At 39.4% G+C, this 21250-nt stretch overlaps 1 protein-coding gene across 3 annotated transcripts in view; it reads left to right on the forward strand.

The window, feature by feature from the left end:
* Positions 1-21250, forward strand: part of LOC134538506 (innexin shaking-B) — a 106074-nt gene that overhangs the window by 17033 nt on the left and 67791 nt on the right. The window contains exon 1 of one of the 3 annotated variants that reach the window (XM_063379904.1): positions 17677-18412. The exons of the other annotated variants lie outside the window; for them this stretch is intronic. Within the exon in view, the coding sequence (XP_063235974.1) occupies positions 18059-18412 (354 nt within the window). The 5' untranslated portion in view covers positions 17677-18058. Of the gene's footprint in view, positions 1-17676; positions 18413-21250 lie in introns of those variants that run through there. 3 annotated transcript variants of the gene reach the window in all.

Here is a 21250-nt window from a genome sequence, read left to right on the forward strand (position 1 = left end):
GGTCCTCAAAATCACCACTCCCCCTCTGGGGACAAAGCCCCAAAATTTCGAAAATTTCAGGAATTTCAAATATAATTTCTTTCGAGAGGGAGTGTTCCAAACCATTCGAGGTCCTGAACATCCACTTTCCGCAAAAGTGAAAGCCCTAAAATTTCGAAATATAAGAATATACATAATTGGATGTTGGCATGTATGACGTCGATAAACTCTTACACCGTTTGACCGATCGCCATGAAATTTGGCACATCGAAGTGTTTTTATCATGAAGAAGGTTTTTATACTATCCATTTTTTTGTAACTCGTCGCTAGATGGCGCTGTAGCGCATCAACTTCTAAACCTTTCAACCGATCGCCATGGGTAAACAGAAAATCATAGGTCACAGACACACAAACAGTAATTATGTATCATTTCTTAATGTCCAACACACTGGACATATCGCTATCCATTTTGCTGTAACTCGCGGACAACCAATTTTTTTTTACTGTGTACTTAATATCCCGTGTTTTCACCAGTAGGGAGATCGTTATGTTTCTGGGACACTGTAAACAAATGAACGTATTCTTTGTTCTGGCAGAGTGGAACCATATGCGAGGCGAGCGTTGTCGTCGTCTGCTGGTGATGTCACAGGCTGCCATCATGGTTAATTTTTCCGAAGCTAGGTAGCGCTAGTGTGATATATATTTTTAAAAATCTTTTATCGCGGCGACTACGCCCGGAACCTGGCGTTGCTGATCGGCAGTCAGCGACGCTAGCCACTAGACCAGAGCGTCTGTTGAAGGAGGGAGGATTAAATAAGGAATATATACTTGCAGTTGGGCGATGGTAACTTAAAATATCAGAGGCGTGCCAAATTTAAACTTATAGTACTAGTTAATGGTGGAATATTTCAGAATTACAAAGTAGTCACAATATTACATTCAAACAGAAAATTTTAAACTATGGAAAATATTTTTGAATATTCAATAATTGGTTTTAATTTTCTTTTATTATGCTTAAATGTTAATACTGTAAAGCAATTCAGGGAATGGTTTACAAATAACTTCAAATATTGGACGTACTAGGGCCTAGTATTACTGCGAACACTATTTTGTAATGATACAGTTGTTTTTATATAACTGTAAAAATTTACAAACATCTGTAATTTTACATGAATATTACTGTTACAGTTACAAAAAAACAATTAAAGTCCACGAAAATTGTACATAAAGTTGAATGAATGCGCGAAATCTTATGGCCTCTGGTGATTGGTTTTCTCAACAAACAAGCTGTGCAGTGTAAATAGTGTTGAAGAGTACAAAGGAATGCCAATGCTAGACTGGCGCCAAATGAATCTACAAACCACCCGCGTCTTAAGTTACAGAACGTCGCTTTTGGGACCCTTTCTACGGCTCCCCTCCCAGCGACCCTCTGTCATTTGTCCGTTGCAATTTCAGTCGCCAGCCCTCTGTTCGTTTGTTTGTGCAGTGTCGGGACTTTGTTTCTCTTGCCAGATCTGTTTGACGCTGCTTACACAAAGAAAACTGTAAACTGAGCTGAAATATTTCTTTCAACAAAAAGGTTTTCTTGAATTCACAGAACCACATGGAAGTGTATTTTTCAAGCCGCGACTGTACCAATAGCACTTCAAGGCCTCGGTATTAAGGGTGTTTGTCCAGTTCCAGGTGATTATTTTATATTTACGTTCCAAACGGTTAAACTTGTCGACCTTTTTAGTGGCTAAACTTCCATAAATTAATATATATACACCTGATACTTTTGCATAATGAGTTGGCAAAGTTGCATTTTTAACATTTTTGTGCAGTTTGGATAAGGAGAATGAAATGGCATGTAAAATTGGGACTTTTTAAGTTTAAAGTGAATTTGACTTGCATCTATGTGATATAGTTTAATTTCTTTCAGAAAAAAAACATCTAATTTTACTGGGCCTTTAAAAAGTTTCAGAAGTTTTATGACTTTAAAAGGCTGAATAAAATTAAATATATATATTAATAATTTTAAACAATACTACACAGTAGCCACCAGAATTGCCTTAAAACACAAAAAAATTCATTTATTTATTTAGTTTGGTTTTCCTTATCCATTATGCACAAAAATGTTAAAGATTCAACTTGGCCAGCTAATTATGCGAAAATATATGCACCGTATACATTTTCCATTTTGTTGAAGTTCGGGCTCTCAAAATGTCTACAAGTTTATCCGTGTTAATACCAAAACTAAAATAATAACTTTAAAAGTGACAAACACCCTTAATACGGTCTAGTCGAGACCACCTTGTGGATAACTGCTCGTGGCTGTCTTGTATAAGAACTAAACACGAGCTCAAGATTGAAATAGTCTTGAGAAAGCTAAAGCTCAAGAAGCCAGCATGAATCATGCCAAGAATCTGCTATCCCCCCACCCCGAAGAGTAGAATAGAGTTATTTTCAATGGAATGCTTGGGCGCTGGAAATGGAAGGATGCAGAGAACCCACTGGTCAATTGTAACGTTTGCCATGTTTCCTACGGTACAGAAGCCAGGAACAGATAGTGTTGGATAGTCATGGGAAGCAACTGACAACTACACCATATTGACCCTTGCTCATTCACAATTCATTAAGGTAAAACTAATGCATACTACTCACTGGAGCGGATTCATTGGGTAACCAAGTAGACTTGAAGCATACACGCATCTGCTTCACGACGGTGATTGGACTAAAGTGCTCTTGACACGCACTTGACGACCCTGAGATAGTCATAAGCAAGGGAAGAAATGTTTACCCAATCACGTGAGACCCGTCAAAATACGTGACTTAACATCGACCAATGATTATGTATAACAAGTTGAATCTAGTCTAGAGTAAAATGAAACCGAAATAATAGTGTGTCTACTTATTAACTTCATAATTACGGTACATAGTAGGAAATCAGTAGTATAGGATAGCCGGTCTGCGCCAGACGAAAACATGATGGCGGACATGTCGTCATACTAGCTGTCGATATATATGTACCTTGGCATTAGTGGTTGGGAGGTCAGTCTGTCGGTAGCTTCCGTAGAGGAAGGATCTGTCGCCAATTTTTATTTTTGCCCTCAACGATTTCGAACCGATGAATTATTGCGTTTTTTAAATTTTTTTATTAAAATTTGATAAATTAATTTTTTTTAATTTCTAGATTCTTCCCATTAATATCGGATAATAATTACGGATTTTCAAGATGGTTGGCGTAACGAAAAGTGCAACCATCTAGAATCCAAGATGGTGTCCGTAACGAAACGCGCAACGATTATGTCATGTACGTCCAAGATGTCAGGCGTAACAATATGTGCAACATTTCTAGAATCCAAGATGGTGACCGTAACGAAATGTGCAACAATGTTTAAAAATATTTGTTATTAAAATTTTTAAAATAATTTTTTTATAAATTTTTAACATTTGCCCTGATTTTTTAACATAAAAATTACGGATATTCAAGATGGCGACAATAACGATAATTGCAACAGTTAAGTCATAAATAAAAATGGCTGCCAAGGCATCCTTATTAACAAGGTGCTGCATAGAGCGGCTAGTCGCTAATGAATTTAAGCCGCTTTTAGGAATATCGAAGCCGATGGCATTTTTAAGGACAAAAACGGAAAATTTTCCCTGAAAACGGGAATTATTCTCTCAAAATAGGGAAATTGTGAGTCATTTAGAGTCATGTTGAGTCATGTTGAGTCATTTTTGAGTAAATTTTTGAGTCCAAGATGGCCGCCGTGACATCAAAATGTATACAATCATCAATCCACAGCCTGAAGCCTGGCGCAGGACCGGCTATCCTTCACTACTAAAATCGGTGCTTTTATCGCTGTCCAACAGCAACTTTTACATGTAACATTTTACTATCACGTAAGCTGTCAGCTGGGCTTGAAGTGGTTGTAATTCTTAATTTAGGTGTCCTGAAATGCTTAAACTAAGCGTTGAAACCGTGTTAACGCCAGCACGTATTCTTGGCGCATCATCAGGGTCAAGTAACGACGTGTTAACCTTCGCGTGCCGACGCACGCAACGCAATTACCGATCGCAGCACCGAGTTTAATTGAACAGTAAATCTTGTTCCCGGTTGTGTCGGGTAACTGCAGTCCCCTGGAGTGCAAGCAAACACGCAAGCTTCAGTGCCGTGCGGGCAGCGGTGCGCCGGCGTAGTCACGGCACACGATCATCTTCGACGGGAAGTCTACTTACAGGCGGCATTCACCTACTGGTCCGGGAGGGAAGGAACATTGTTACAGGCTACAAAAAACATCTATAACATTCTCCTTCCCCTTAAAATAAGGTTCCGCCTTAAAACTAGAATGATCTACACTTCACACCAGTGACAAGTCAATTGGTTAACACAATTAAGAAAAAATGTAGAGAAAATTTTTTTTGACCACTTTGCCTTACCGTCTTACTGTGACAGTAATAAGCTAGCAAAGAAAATCAAGCATAGAAAATCACAACGCACATTGATTACACCAAAAAATATCAAGTAAAAAAATAAGACACCCCAATTCACGTTCGGTAAAAGTCATTGCCGTTCTAGGACAAGCATAAGTCATTTGTCCTACCTACCCACTTTCAAAGCACCTACTTCTTTTCCCTGCTTCGCTAATACTCTCAGCACTTAAATCAATCGTCTTTACGTGCCAAGCTACCTTTATTCCGACTATCACCCGCATGCGCGCCCTGTCTGTAAAAACAAGTTCCAGCTAGGTGGTTATTGCGTCCGCAAATAAAACACAATTTTTCTTTTCTGGTGTAACTATTTTATTATTACTTCCTCCAGATTATTCCAAACTCTAGTTTCAATTTTAACAATTCCAATTTTTAAACTCCACTAGTGTACTCGTATTGTACGATTAACAATACTGTCAAAACTATGGTTCCAGGTTATCAATGACTATTTTTATTAGTTCAGTGTTCAGTTAAGGGTTACCTAATACATCCACGTAACGTATTATGTAAGCTTGCGCTGTTTCCCCACTACTCTTTTTCCGACACAAAACTATCTTGTGTTAATTTTTTTAATAATTCGCATTCTGAAATTCAAGAATTTCTCCTGCACCTCTTCCCATTTACTATCCTGAATCTTAGCTTCAACTAACATGTGCTGGAACATGCTCGGTATATGAAAAATCTACACTTGATGCAATGCACTTTCACTGATTATTTTTAGATTTTGTATTTCTTGAATTTTACTCAAAAATTGAACTATGTTTACAGGATTAATATCTTTCAAAACTGGTAAATTTTAAATAGGTGGATTCATCAGAAACTTAGCGATATTACTGTCAGAAACCATGGAAAACTCGTTTTGATTAACTAAGTCAAAGTTAGGTATTTAGCGCTATCTGCCTTAATTCATCCAACGTCACTGTCACGGCGCCGAACTCGTCGATGCCTTAGTCTCCTAGTAGTCTCGCCAAAGTCTCCTTAGAGACGCGGTGTTATCCATCTGGATCCGGAAAATGCCATACAGCGAGTGTACGACGAAGTTACAAACACACTCAACACAAAACAATTAATACTATAAGTATTATATATTTTACTTTTAAACAGGAGAACATGTGAAAATTAATCGCGTGTCACACCAGCTCGCAAGAAGAGTGGTGCATTTTTTTTCTTGTTGCACCTCGGAAGGAACAACAAGAAGAATATTTTTGACTAACGAACGAATGTGTCCAAAAAAATAATAATTTTATTAACAAAGTCCAAGTCAGACAAACAAGCAGAAATGTACCCCGTACATTTCACATGCTCTCTTGTTACTCCGCTTCTCTTCAGTACTGGCGAGTAGCTCGCTCGCGTAGACAGGAAACAGTTAAAAATAATTTAAAACATTAAATTAATATTCATACGCATTAGTCTTGAATTCTTGATTACAATTGCAGAGGCCAAAAACAAAGAATCGTTGCCTGTTATGATATCAAAAATTATAATTGCTTTTACATAAAATTATTATATATTTCTGCTACCAGCAGTTTCAGTATGCCAATTATAATCACAAAAAATACGTAAGTAGTTAAGTGTTACAATAAAATACAAAAATATTTCACTTCACGTAAAATGATTACAACTATAATTCAAACTGATAGTTTAAAAAAAATATTTAAATTTTTCAGCAAATCACTCTTAAGCAACTTGATTAATATTAATTATTTACAACTTGGAAATGCTGATGGAAAAACTAGGCGTTTTGCACAAAATGTCTTTAGAGTGACGGCTGAAAAGAATCGCTGCAGATAATCCCCACTGAACTTTGTTGTTTACTGTTGCCACACTCGCCTTATATCATGCACCGACTTCTCCCACGGTGAAGTGCACCAAGGCGTCGTCACAAAGGAACTCGGCGGCTAGCGTCCACCCTCCTTCCCTTCTCGAAGGTCGTCTGGACTTGACGAGAACTGTGGACGAGATGACTCGGGACACAGCTCGAAGCCCTGGGTGATGCCTCCACTCGAGACTGACGTGCTGTTGACCCAACACTTTCCTTCGAACACTTGTGGCACGTGCCTCCTTTTGGTAAACATTCATTTTTTTGTTGCTTTTTTGCATTTAAATTATGACAGGTTATTTTTATAGTCACTTTTTATTATGGTTTTGGACGCTGTTTGATATTATTGAATTGTCTAATATTTTTATTTAGTTTGGACATTTGGTTTAGAATCCTGGTAAATTTAGTTTTAAATATTTTTAAGGTTGACTACTTAATCGTGAAAAAAATACCAGAACATTCTTATGACTGTGAGAATCTAATATATAATATTACTAGCTGCAGTACCCGGCTTTGCCCGGGATGAACACCGGGTGAAATATTGTCCGCGAGTTACAGCAAAATGGATAGCGATATGTCCAGTGTGTTGGACATTAAGAAATGACACATAATTACTGTTTGTGTGTCTGTGACCTATGATTTTCTGTTTACCCAAGGCGATCGGTTGAAAGGTTTAGAAGTTGATGTGCTACAGCGCCATATAGCGGCGAGTTACAAAAAAAATGGATGATAAAAACACTTCGATGTGCCAACTTTCATGGCGATCGGTCAAACGGTGTAAGAGTTTATCGACGTCATACATACCAAAATCCAATTATATATATTCTTATATTTCGAAATTTTGTGGCTTTCACTTTTGCGAAAAGTGGATGTTCAGGACCTCGAATGGTTTGGAACACTCCATCTCGAAAGAAATGATATTTGAAATTCCTGAAACTGTCGAAATTTTGGGGCTTTGTCCCCAGAGGGGGAGGGGTGATTTTGAGGACCCTGAATGGCTGGGAAACAATAAAAATCGAAAGAATGATATTTGAAATTTTTTAAATTTTGGGGTTTTGACCCCTGAGGGGGGGGGGGGTGATGTTGAGGACCCCGAATGGCTCGTAAACACTCCAAATCGAAAAAGAATAGGTTTTTGGAAAATTTGGGAATTTTTTTAATTATTGGGTTTTGACTCCTTGTGGGGGGAGGGTAGTTTGAGGACCCCGAATGGCAGGGAAACACTAAAGATCGAAACAGAATGATTTTTGTAATTTTCTAAATTTTGGGGCTTTGACCCCTATGAAGGGGGGGGGGGGTGATGTTGAAGACCCCGAATGGCTCGGAAACACTCCAAATAGTAAAAAAGTATACTTAAATTTAAGAATTTTTTGAAATTTGTCGTTATTTTGGAGTTTTGCACTCTCCCTCAAAATTGGGTGCGAAGTCGACTTTGGGTAAAAGTTCCACCATGCCCTGGACATTTTAGTTCGTAATGGCTTAATTTTAATACAACTTTCTCCAATTTTTCGAAATTTTGTGGCTTTTTGGACCTCGAATGTTTCGGAACACTCCATCTCGAAAGAATAGATATTTGAAATTCCTAAAATTATCGAAATTTTGGGGCTTTTTCCCAGAGGGGGGCGGGGGGTTCTAGGACCCTGAATGGCTCGAAAACGCTTAAAATCGAAAGAGAAAATTTTTTATAAATTTTAAACTTTCAAAATTTTGGGGCTTTAACCACCTGGGGGGGGGGGGGGGGGGGGGGAGGGTGTGATGTTGAGGACCCCGAATGGCTCGGAAACACTCCAAATCGAAAGAAATATAAAGGAAAACTTATTACCTACCTATGAATAATTTTCTAAATAAATTAATAAATAACTCTATGTTTAAGAATTTACGTACATACATAATATTAAACTTCATACTATACACACCAAAAAAAACTAAAGATGTTTGTGAAACTATTTTTTATTTGTCATAATGTTTAAAACATTTGTAGGATTGGTTGATATGTAAAACTGTGGTGGCCATATTCCGCTTATCCAAAGCAGTATAGAAATTAATAGAGATATCACTCCCTGAACACACCACAAATCTTTGAATTAAGTAAAAAAAACATAGTCCAAAATGAAACAAAAAGTATAAATAACAACTAATTTGTCAAAAAAATTTATTCAACTGGAATGACAATGTTAACATCCACCTGAAATTTAATAGAAGTAGGTAGGTAAGAATATATATATATATATATATATATATATATATATAAGAAAATAAATGAAATTAAAACATACATAAATAAAATTATCTCACACACAACCAAACATAATTTTTTAATGTGAAATAAAGGAAGATGGCAATTACACGTAACTATTATAATTAATAAAAAAAATCGACCTACCTGAAATAGTAAAATTCAAATTTTTCAAAATATTTCTGGTCTTCGGTCTCAGCAGCCCTAAGACTCTTGACGCTCAGCAGATAAATTATAAACACTAAACCAAACTCCTTGCAAATAAGTTATAAGTAGGAACTGTAAAAAAAAAAAATTTAACTGTAATATACAAAAACGGTATTGAAAACTGAAAAAAATATGGCGACACTACAAACTGTCAAGATATTTATTTTTTTCTTACTCTCTACTTAGTTCCTTACAATAGCAAAACGTAACGTAATGGCTTGAAAGCTATTGCTCGGCAGACATAGAGGAATGACACTAACAGTTTGTATATCTATGACACACGTTACATAAAATTATGATATATTTTTTTAACCCGTTTAAAATTTTTTTTTTTTTTTAGACAAAAGATAGCCTATGTCCATCCCCAGGATATAATCTATCTCCTTGCCAAATTTCATTACGATCCGTTCAGCCGTTCAGCCGGGAAAAGGTAACAAACAGACAGACAGACAGAGTTACTTTCGCATTTATAATATTAGTAAGGATTTTATTTTAAGAATTTTTATTGTGTTAGTTTTAGGTATATTTACTAATTATTTTAATGGGGAAGCGTAAAACATAATTAATGGGAATTCCTTATAATACGTTGGTGTGTGGTTGAAGAATGCACTATAGTGAAGATAGCGCATGAAGACAGCGCTGTGTGGTGGCTGAGTCGCGAGTCGCGACAGTTGTGTCGCCGGGCGTAACTTCGCGCGCGATAGGACGCGTTTCACCCGGCCCGCGGACGTAGGCCTACTGTTTGCCGGGCGTGTAAGAGCTGGGCATGGCGTTTGAAGTTTTAGAAAGTGCTGTACTTGAGGATCTAGGGAATCACGATGCATGTGATGATGGGGCGCGCTGTAAAAATAATAGGTAATTTGTTGTTTTGCGATTCGGTTGTCATTCTGGATCTGTGCGTCGTCAACCGCCAGCTGTGGACTTCAGCTACAAGATACGTCCTTTAAGTGCCAGGCAAAGCTGTGTACGGTACGCCTTCCAGTAAAGTTGCAATTTTACGAGCTACTGCATGGTTCCTCGGCGCGCCGTTCAGCGGATCAAGAATGTTCCCCGCCCGGTCCCGATAAAACATTTAGCACGACGTATCCTAGCTATGCTTTATTGTGTCGGAATAACAGTAACAACTATGTGCAAGTGTGTACACGTAACAACAGTGGTGAACTGAAATGGTGATTTTAGGCCGCATTATACTGAGGGAGTTTAGGTAAAGTTTTGAATAATTTTTTATATATTGGACAATATTTAAGTAACTTTACACAGGCTGCCCAGAACGATGTACAAGAAAATCTGAAAGATTTAAGATATGTTTAGTATTGTATTTAATTATTTAGATAATTTTTTATCGTAGTAATTTTTTTAATGTATAGCTCGCAAGCATGTATTTTTATGAGTTAGTAACCGTGCACGGGATATTTAATGATAAATGTAATGAAATATTTTATATTTCATATTTTCTTTTAAAACATTTATATTTTTTTTATCATTGTAAACTGCATAATTTGTACACAAGCTGCAGGCTAACGCACTTCATGAAGTATATAGGGATTGTACGGAGTACGATCATATTAAAAGCACTAACAAGTAAAACATATTTTTTTTTTCGCTAACAGCTGTTACTTGGTCCTCCTTAAAAAATTTGTCATTATTTGTTTTTCTCTGCTTACAGGCTTGCAAATAATGAGTAGACATCATGAAAATCGCGGCGTTTTACACTCACTGTTTTTAGTTGCAATGTTTTGTTTGCCGCTTGTCAATGTGGCTGCTCCTAGCAAGTCGTGGGAACTGTCACTGCCTTCTGTCCTCGCGGGGGACAGTGACACACTGCTATAGACATTCACTTCCGGTTTCACCTCCTTCACTTTCCAGAGACCTGGCGATGACTTGGACACCACCTGTCGTGTGCAAAAGTCGTAATTCCTTGTTTCTTACTCGGTTAAGACAACGCTTGTCTTGGCTGTCCGTGTTTATTAATTCCTGACCCACGGGTACTTGGGTCACTGTTGCTCGCCGCGCCGCGAACTCGCTCACCCTCTATTCGTTCATCCACTACTCGCTCGTCACTTACTCGCCCAGCGAGTTAAACATGTGACGCTCACCGGCGAGTACTTTGACATAACTTTTAACTCTTCTATGGTACTAAACCCTTCAGATTCCACTGAGCGAGTTTCCAGGTTTTTACTCGCCCAGCGAATGCGGACTTCTTCTCCCTCGACGAGTTACCTTTGTCTTGACGAATATCTCTGTCTGCTCCTCCTCGTCAGGTGCTAAGTCCGGCTGGACTTGGTGTGCTTACCGCTGTAGAGGCTAAGACCTGGTATCGGCTGGAGTTGCAATCGGGAGCACGACGACCTCCTGGCGGCGTAGTCACGGCGGACGGTCTTCTTCTGTGGTAGACTGCTGGACTTTTGCTAGACGACTGCGCTCACCTCCTCAGCTTCCAGAGGGCGTATAGACTCGCCCGAGCCCGACGAACTTCGGCTTCCAGAATAGCTGAGAATAATCTTCCGAAGCCTCTTTCGGAGAGCTCGTACATATGTCACGTGGTGTCGCTTTCCGGCCACGCGGGGCTGACGTGGAGCGTAGCAGTGAAGCCTAAACACGCAGGAGTGAGAAACAGAACAAAGACAGGGAAGGGCCATCATTTGTACAATAATCAGCGGGATTTATGTTGTATTCACTTCACGAATTAGAGTCTTAAATCTAACATGAGTGCATGTACGGTCAGATAGTTTGCAAGATTGTAAGATATCCCAAACCAAAACTTGCAGCGCAATGTGGGGATGTAATTGCACTTAAAAAAAATAAATACCTATTAACAAGTTACATTGTCAAACTCACAATCACACGAGAAAAGGAAACGCTCACATTTTTGCGAAGTCCAGGTAGTCATCATAGTTGCCAAATAAAAGGTTACATAATTATAATACTTTACTTAAAGACTGAACTAAATTTCCAATAAACTAGGTTTGTTTGAGCTTATTTACACTTATTTATGTTATATAAAATTTACAATGCCAGAAAAAATGTTTGAAAAGCGCCTGGCTGGAGTAACGGAACGACCCTCGTGCCACAACACGTTCGTTTAGGAGGTGAACGGAACACCGCGGTTCTCGCGGCGAAGCAGACTCTCAAGGTAGCGGTGTTGCACGGGTCAGTTCTCTGTTGTTGCTGGCAGCCTCTCCGCAGCCAGTTGCATTATTTTCGGACAGCCGGTGGCCGGGCGAGGCTCGTAGTTTGGCGAGCTTCAAGTACCGACCGCTTCCGTTCACAGAATTTTCTGAAATTCAATACGTTACATTTCCAGTAACTAAATTTTGAAACATTGTTTTGACATTTAAAAAAAAAAATATTTTTGAGGTGTAACATCTTAGTTCTCGGTGTATGGTATTTGGTGGGAGTAATTTAGTAAATGCGACGAAAGTCAAGGAAAGGAAATAAGTAACAAACACGGTGCTGCCATCTGTGGCGGATGGCGCGAACCAAAGTCCACAAATACAAAGGGAGACTTTGTAGCACTAACTGTTCAATGGATTTTAACAAGATGGCCAATATTTTCATAAATTTTCTTTTCAATAATCAGGTCCAAACCGGGGTTCTGTATATTTTAAAGTCTTTTTAAAATTTATCGGAGACGTTTTAAAATTTCGCTCAGCGAATCGAATGATTTAATAGTCGACGTAGCTGCTCCGGCAGCGAATTATAGCGGCGCGAGCGGAAACTGCGTGCGATTCGCGTCCAGAAATGTAGTTGAAAACACAATTTGCGTATATTTATCACGCTCGTCATTGTTTTAAATAATCGTACGTTAAATTTCGTGCCCGAGGTCCAATATTCGTATTAAAAGTGTATTTGCAACATGAGAAAACATTAATTATGCTCGTTACCGAGTCAGATGTGACGCATCACTGGCGAGTACTATAAGACTCGCTCACATGTTATATTTTGTTATATTTAGTACACACGAAAATTAATTTTTTTCCAAAAACATTTTCATTGTAACACTGTAACTAGAGCAGAGTACGTTTTACAGTGTAATTATGTGAAATGTATATAACTAATTGTTCATTCAAGCAAGCATATATTGAAGTCTCAGTGATTCTGATAAACACCTAGAAACTATATAAACGATCTATTATCTACGGAATTTTTTTTTTTTTTTTTTTTAATTTTACCTACAATGATATATATATATTTGCGGCAGTTAGTTTCCAAAAACATTTCTTTGCAAAACTCGCACAATTATTTCACTGAGTTGTCATTCAATAAATCAGTCAGCAGAAAAATGACCTAATCTGAACTTAAATACTCCTAATTGATATTAAACTTTAGATATGATATTTATAATAAGCCAGAAATATCGTGTATTCATTCTGTAAAAGACAAAAATATTGAAGGTATAACCAATCTTTTTCGGTTGGGTAGAACATGGTTTAATTACTCTACTGTCATGAGGATGTTATTGTATAAGAGTTCTATTGGGTAGGGTGAAAGAACTGTTCACCATATATTTTTTTGTAAATGCAACAGAAATATTCATGTAATATTATATATATTTAACATTTGTACATTTATATAAAATCAATTGTATCACTAAAAAATGGTGTTCGCAGTTATACTGGGTTAGGATTCTTACCCAGGCATTTATGCTCTGTGTTGTCCAAGTACCGCCAATAGTTGAAGTTATTTGTAAAACGTTTCCCAAATAGCTTTATAGTTTCAACTGCGCACATTAACAAGCAAAATAAAACAAAATAAACTACAATTATTGAATACTATTTTATCTTTTACATTGTTTAAAAAATATGCTTGACAGAAATATTAATTCAATTATAAAATTATACACCAATGTTCGTAAGAAGCACTAGGTATTATCTCGAAATGTAAGCAAAAATAACCATAGCCATGTTTTGTACAAAGTTACAATATCTTTCGTGTAGTATTACAAATTAGGTATGTCTTGGAAACTGGTTTCCAAAGGAATGTTTTGTAAAAGTAGAGAATTTTTTTTTTCTGTGTGGCTCACTCATTAGAGCGAATATAATGTATAGATACATTTCTGGAGTCCATCCAAATACATCCGCAAGGATTCCAGTCATGCACACAAACGCGAGCTTCGAGACACCACAATTTTGGGTAGAATTTTTTTAACTGTCGTTTACTCGGCAAGAACTGCTCAGTTATTCGTTGGCTGTTATAACCCGCCTGGTTAACCAGTTGGAATTCAGGCACTAAATCACTGTTTTTTTCTGTATTTCTTCAGACACACTCATCTTAACGATGGTCCACTCACACAAGTTCAACAAACTTTGACTTAAGGTCAGTAAATTTTCTCTAGATAAATCTAGAACGCGTTACTTTTCTCATTAATTGAATTTCATTATGCAAACGGTCGTAGTACGCAAAAAATCTAAACCAAACGGGGCATCAATTTTTTTTTGTAATATGGCTATTATATTAAAGTATTTTCTCGAAAAAGACTGTCTACGCGCAGAACTAATTCAAGTTCGAACTTTTATTCAAATACGAAGTGAAATAACATTCTCCATAGAATATGTGCAATGTTAAGAGAAGTTGACGCGAGTTGACACGAGTGAAGCACGTGTATCTTATCAGACTTTACAGGCGACCTCCAGTTGTGGCACCAACGACATGACGCGATAAGCGGGGGTGGGTCCCAGTCTTCAGCTTAGTCCCTCCAGTGAGACTTCCTCACATAGGCCATGACAATTCTATGGTACTCTGTAGAGAAGAATGCAAACAAAATGCTTACATAGTTTTAGATAAATACTTTAAAAACTGGAATTTATATCGTCAAACAGTAACCGTTATAGCTGAACTTCTCTTGAACGAGATATTTTTATAAACTTAAAGAGAGCAAACTGCCTTTAAACTTCGTCATTTGAGTATAAATAAATTTTATCATGGTTTCAGCTGTCATTGCCTAAGGAAACTGACTTATGTCGGGAACTGAAATGGTAGAGGAAGGTATTATGTTGCCTGGCTATGCATACAGAGGCCTGAAGGCTACGGTGTCTTCGATGAGCTATTACGATAGTGTTGGGCATGATATGCTTTCATTAGTACAACCAATAATAATGGAAGAAAATCCCAAAGTTGTATTTTAGCACGAAGCAATTTTCGGCCCGCATTTAAGGGACCTAAAAACATATGTATCTTAATTAATTTTTAGGATATTTTAATTAAATATAGGATTAAAAGACATGAAATGAATTCCAAAGAAGGTTCATCATCAGTGAGAAAATGAACTATTTTTTTCTTCAGAATAGTATCGATGAGTCACTAAAGTAATACGTTAAAACAACCTAGTTAATAAGACAATTTCCCTTTGAAACATTGGCGAAGATTTTGGCATCAGGGTTAGATGCGACCAAAGCAACCCATCAGGACATCGAGACTGTTGCGTGGAGGTGTCTGCGGCAGAGAACAGGAGCGAGACGGTCGCTGTGTTGCGACGGTCGGCAGGCTCTCGTCTCCAGCAATTTGTCATCCTTCCAAATCGTCGCGGGTTATTTACACGTCGACTCGCCTTTGTTCTGCCTGACGAGGCCCCGACCTCGCCAGCCCCCCTCGCGCGTGTGTGTGTGTGTATGTATGTCCGGTGGCCGGGACAAGAACTTGGGAGTCTAATTTAAAACCCTCTTCTCGCCGCTGGCTCCTCGGGGGCTGAAGCGCGGCGACCAGTGGCGCACGGACCACGGGCCGGACAGTCCATCCTCTGGCGGCGGCCACACCGGGCTCTTCCCGGCCGACAGTCGGGGTCGCTGGTCTGTGAACGATCATTAGTGCTTTCCTTCGGACAGTCGAGGACTCATCTCCGGATAACCGAGGTGTTTGTGTCATGGATAACCGAGGCACTTGTCCCCGGACAATCGGAGCGCTCTTCCGCCAGCCTGATTGACGTCACAGGATTTCGGACAGCAGCCAAAAGGCTACGCGACGTTCGGATTGCTCCATCGTCGAAGCGGAGGTGAGAGAAGTGACCAGACTGTGTTTTTTACGCCACACAAATAAAGAAGATTTTTTTTTCTCTTTCGAGTGTGCGTCAAAGATCAGGAAAACATCAGCTGTGGCCTACATCTGTCACCTCCGTGACACAGTCAATGCTACTGCGCTCCTTCCCATTCGTATCTACTTGACATCCACAACGAAGAAAAACATATTAATTATTTAAACTTTCCACCTCTATGTGCGAGCTAGTGTCAAATATGTGTGAATTGAAACATTTTTTTGAATAAAGAAAATTAACATTCTACGAATGAAAAATTAATCATTGGAATTTTTTTGAAATATAATACCAGCATAGCGTAGGTTTATTCAATTTTGAAACTGTTCTCATCTGCTAAATTTTCTTCTGCACAAGTGATCCGAGATCGCAATGATGCACTGAGCTAAAACGGTGCACAGTGTGTGGGATGTACGCGGAACTCTCGCCAGGTACCGTGAGTAAGTGCAGCTGCGCGAACCCTCGGGCGCCTAAGTGGATCGCCGACGGACACGCCGACGGGCCTTCCAGATGAGAAGTGGACGGCAGACCAGTCAACGCGGCATTTCCGATCTCCTCTCAGCCGAGGACACGTGCGGCTCGTACCTAGATGCTCCTCTGCACCCTGTGATCTCATGGCTGACGCGTCGTCTGAAATAGTCCCGGGCCGGGAAGTGCGAGTGGGCTCTCCTCTCCAGCGATGCGCGGGCGACGTCTGTCCCTCGCCGGTCCTGGAGTCGCGACTCCCCGCTTGGCGTCGTGTGTTACGACAGACTTTCCTCCACCGATCCATCTTGCAAACGGACCGTTAAACCGAATACTTGGAACGTGCTCACGCGACAGCGAAACCAGACGCAAAATCGTTGTTATGGGAATGGAACGTGGCTATGCACGTTCAACAATGACGCAGTGACAGTATGTTATAGTTGAATGTTCTCTCTGTCTTGCACTTAAAAGTGAGGGTTCAGCTAAAATGTCCTCTCTAAGACTTGGCATGGCAGTCATTCTTCGCTCTCATGAGTTGGCAGTTAGGCTGGTTTTGTATGCCTCGCATTGAAGAAGATCTCCGTCGAAGGAGCAGTACCTGGTGATATGGACTTAGGTGGGGGGAAGGGAAGAGGGGATAGATTATATTGTTGACTCACAGTTGGCGACGAGATAGCTGGAATCCTTACAGTAGGGTTAGTTGCTTGGATCCTCTCTTCGAATGAAGTCCTGATAGGATCTCGCACTTGGTGGAACTTCTTATTTTACAGTTTTTTAGTAGTTGTATTGTAATATGGCATAATAATTTTTTAATACTCAAGTAGGCGAACTGTGACTTTGAAAAAAAAGGGACTAAATTCCAGAGTTCTGTCGGTGGTGTTGTTCGTGACGTCAGCGTGACCACGCTGAGTCAGGCGAAGGATAACATCCCCGTGCACACAGAAGAAGTTGCCTCGGGCACTCGGGGGTGGGTTGTTTGCTTGGGAACCGCTCGGCGCAAAGCCGCAGGTTTGGACAGGTAGCGGGCGCTGGTGAATCATGCGATGAACCCCGAGCGGCGAGGAGCGATGGCGTGAGGGATGGGTGTTTGGGCGAGCGAGCGAACCGCGATACCGCGACAGGTTCGTAAACACAGTGGGCCGATTCCTCGCCGCCGCGAGCTGGAGATATAGCGGGCGAGTGGCTGAAGTTGCGAATCCCAGTCGTCGCGCATATTTACACTGCCACATGACTCTGCTTACCTTATACGCATTCCAGCTTGAGAAATACAAGCTGGTAACTTTTCGTGATAAACGTCTTTCTGGGGTACAGACCAGAAATCTGGCCAAAGAAAATGTTTGGTCATCAACAACATGATACGTACTTTCACTCGTTCAGTATTTTCCCGTGTGCTTCATGTTTCGAAAACGACGATAAAACAGTCTAACCGGGCTTCTAACCTTGAACAGGCAACTAGGCCTCCCACCGGGCTGGCAGATAACTAGCGAGCGCGTTGGTGTGTCGGTAACGCCCTTGAGGAGATACCCGCGGTCGCGCGAAAGCGGAGCACCCGGGGATAAGTTCACGCCTTCGACTTAGCCACGGAGCGACCTGTGGACGACGGATGGTAGGGATCTTCACCGATCGGCCATCAACATACAGATACTTTTCGAGAGACCACGGGATAGGACTTCTTACGCAGCGGGACTTTTTGAGACCACAATTCGTCACTGATAACTTTCTTTTTTGTTGATTGCCCTGAAGACATTTTTGTGAAGACACGAAGGAAACCATGGTTACCAGATAATCGACTCTCTTGGACGACTGGCAGAGACGAGCGCTTGGTCGTCGGGAGAAGTACAGTGAACGAGGCGAGATGCTGAGCGTGTTCAACAGCGTGAGGAGCTTCTTCAGGCTGCCGCCGCACTCGACGGACGGGCCCATCTTCAAGCTGCACTACCGCGCGACGGTGGGCGTGCTGGTCGCGTGCTGCGTGACGCTGGCGGCGCGCCAGTACGTGGGCGACCCCATCGAGTGCACGGACGCCGGCCACGTGGGCAAGAGCATCGTCGAGGCGTACTGCTGGATCCACTCGACGTACAGCGTGCACGCCGCGCTGCCCGGGCGGGTGGGCGAGGATGTGCCGTACCCCGGCGTGCAGAACTCCCGCGGCAAGGAGCGCCGGGTGCACCGCTTCTACCAGTGGGTCACCTTCTGCCTCTTCCTCCAGGTCTGTGATGGGTAGACACGCTGTATTGTGTGGCAGCAGGCAAGTCCGTCTGGGTTGCATACGGTTTTGGCTCATATGGATTTACGTTATTTACTTATTGGCTTACTGTGTTTTCAGGGCACATAATTAACGCAAAGATCCACAGGAAATTTTATCCTGATCTATAATGGTATCAATTTTTTAAATAACCACGCGAATATTGGAGGCCTCAAGTAATTTGAACAAAAATATTCATGTAAAATTACAGATATTTGTAAATTTGTACGTTTACATGAACTGTATCACCACAAAATACTGTTCGCAGTAATACTGGGTTCGGAATCTTGCCCGGGCATTTATGCTTTGTGTTGTCCCAGTGCCTCCAATAGTTAGTCATTAGTAAACCGTTCCCTGATAAGCTATTTAGTATTAACTTCGCACATTTAATAAGCACGATACAAGTCAAATAGTTGAATATTAGATTATCTTTCCCATAGTTTAAATAAATTATTTTTCAATGAAACATCAAATTAAATATAAAATTGTGAGCCAACTTTCGTAAGGTTTACTTACAATTATCTCGAAAAAGTATTTAAATATGCAAAAATAATCATAGCCACATGTTTTTCAAAGTCACAAGATATTTCTTGTAGTATTAAAAGCAATTTCTTGGAATGTGGTTTCCGAAGGGGTCTATTATAAAAGAACAGAATATATTTTTTGTGTACCAAACTTTAGTACCAACAGCAGAATAAATTGCATGAAAACATCCTTTACAATGATTTTGACAATCCCATGTGTTGTGCAACAACCCATCGGATAATGTCCCCATATTAACAGTGTATATGGGCCATTATACCGAAATTGGGTTACTATAGCTATGCAATTTTGTCGGGGTTTACACAATTATAAATATGTGTCCGTTTTACGAAATTATTCCCTGTAAAACTTCATAGTTGTCAAAATATAATCAGTGACACTATAAACAAATCTTTGAACAAACTCTCTCAAGCTCGTTTATTTGGAACATATAACGAGTATTCTGTATGCCGTATGTGTAACTACAGCAATTGTTTGCTCAGATAAATATTTTTTTTATACACTCCACCGTAATTGACAGTAAACCATACACGTCTCTATTTGTAGAGTTTTAAATTAAATGTTTGCGATGATTTTCTATAAATATTTAGTTTGTAATGGTAAAAAAAATGTTTAATTTTAATTTCTAGCTCTTTCAGTTATTGACAACTTAGCTCTTCTCAGAAGGCCTCTTATGTTAAACGTTATTTTCACATATTATGTTAGATTATCTATTTGCTCTGAGTTTTGATGACTTACTCGTTGCAAGTATTTCTAAAGCGCTGACTTAAGTTTCTGCTGCGTTTTAACTATTTTGTTTTTTATGTAAAAATTTGAATCACGGGTATATTAGATATTTTTAAAGCTTTTGATGTTTTTTTCCTGATAGTATTGCAGCGCTTTGTTATAAAAAATGGGGTGTGGCTGTGTCATGGATACGGCCATGTGTTGTACGTGAATACGTGTACGTAAAAGAAAATATTTTCTATACAAAATATAAAATACACTATTTTTAATTTAACACCATTTATATTCACTTTAACTATTTTACACTAATGTTTTATATATGAAATCGATAGATTTTGACGAACGTCGTAGCTTCTCCGAGTCAAAAGTTATACTAAATGGAAATCTCGAAACGCAGCAAAATTACTTCAAAATGGCGGCGCTTCCCCCTCCACCGCACGCGATGCGTCACAGTCCTTACTTAGCGTAACGAATTCTTTGATCCTTTAGCTATCCAGCGGTGTAATTCAATTTTTGTTGGAGATGATAGATATGTAGCTGTAACACCAAACTCTATCCCCCGAATTTGTTATGATTCGTTTTTTGAATTGCCTCCCACTATGGAAGCAATTTTAAAGACGTATTCACGTCAAAATAAAACCCGTTAAAGATGGGAATGGTAGCTAAAAAATTGATATGAATTTCATCTGGGGTTAGAGTCTATCTGGTCTTGCTAAAACAGCGTGTGGTTTCAGGGAACCTAGCTTTCCCAAAAATTACAGCACATTGCCTGAAACTGAAGGTTATCAGTTAATTTTTCTGGAGTGTTTTTAGGAATCACGAGGTTTACGGTAACTGTTTGTTTTATAAGAAGAAAATCTTTTAATGATATCAACATCAGTCATTCTTCAACAATCACAGAAATCACCTAAATACTTTGCTCTAACAGAGACCCATATCCGAAAACGAATCTTAGAAAATAAAGCTGTTGCAAAATTGGTAAAATTCTAGAATTGCGAGAAGCTCCTTCCCTTGAGGGGGATTAGGCCCCGCCATCTTGAATTTTTCCATCTTTTGCTATAATTCTAATTTTTAACTATTTATTCCAATGTTTGGCATGTGCAAGGCATAATCATATCTCCCAGACCCTCTGTACCTTGTTGCAACCACATATTTACTAACAGGCTCTAGTCTGTAAGCGCCGCGAGGAAATAACATTATTACTCGCGGGTGACTACAACTGTCATGATAATCACACCAGTTCACTATTACCAGTTCCTGGTAACATTCGCTCCTAGTTGTTAGCACTGGTTATACTAAATTAATTTAGCCCTTTTAATTAGATACCTGCTGCGTTTTCAAATTATAAATTTGCTTTTTTTTATTTCCAAATAGATTAAAACTTGCGGTGCTCGCGCAATTTTAGAATATTGTAAAAATATACCATTTAAATAAAAATATGTGATTTATTCCAAACATTTTTGCTACATAAATAGACACAATAAATTTATCAGTTGAATAAAAGATGTATCCCATAAAAAAACAGTAGAAGAA

This window comes from Bacillus rossius, chromosome 1 (assembly GCF_032445375.1).
Source record: "Bacillus rossius redtenbacheri isolate Brsri chromosome 1, Brsri_v3, whole genome shotgun sequence".
Lineage (NCBI taxonomy): Eukaryota > Metazoa > Arthropoda > Insecta > Phasmatodea > Bacillidae > Bacillus > Bacillus rossius.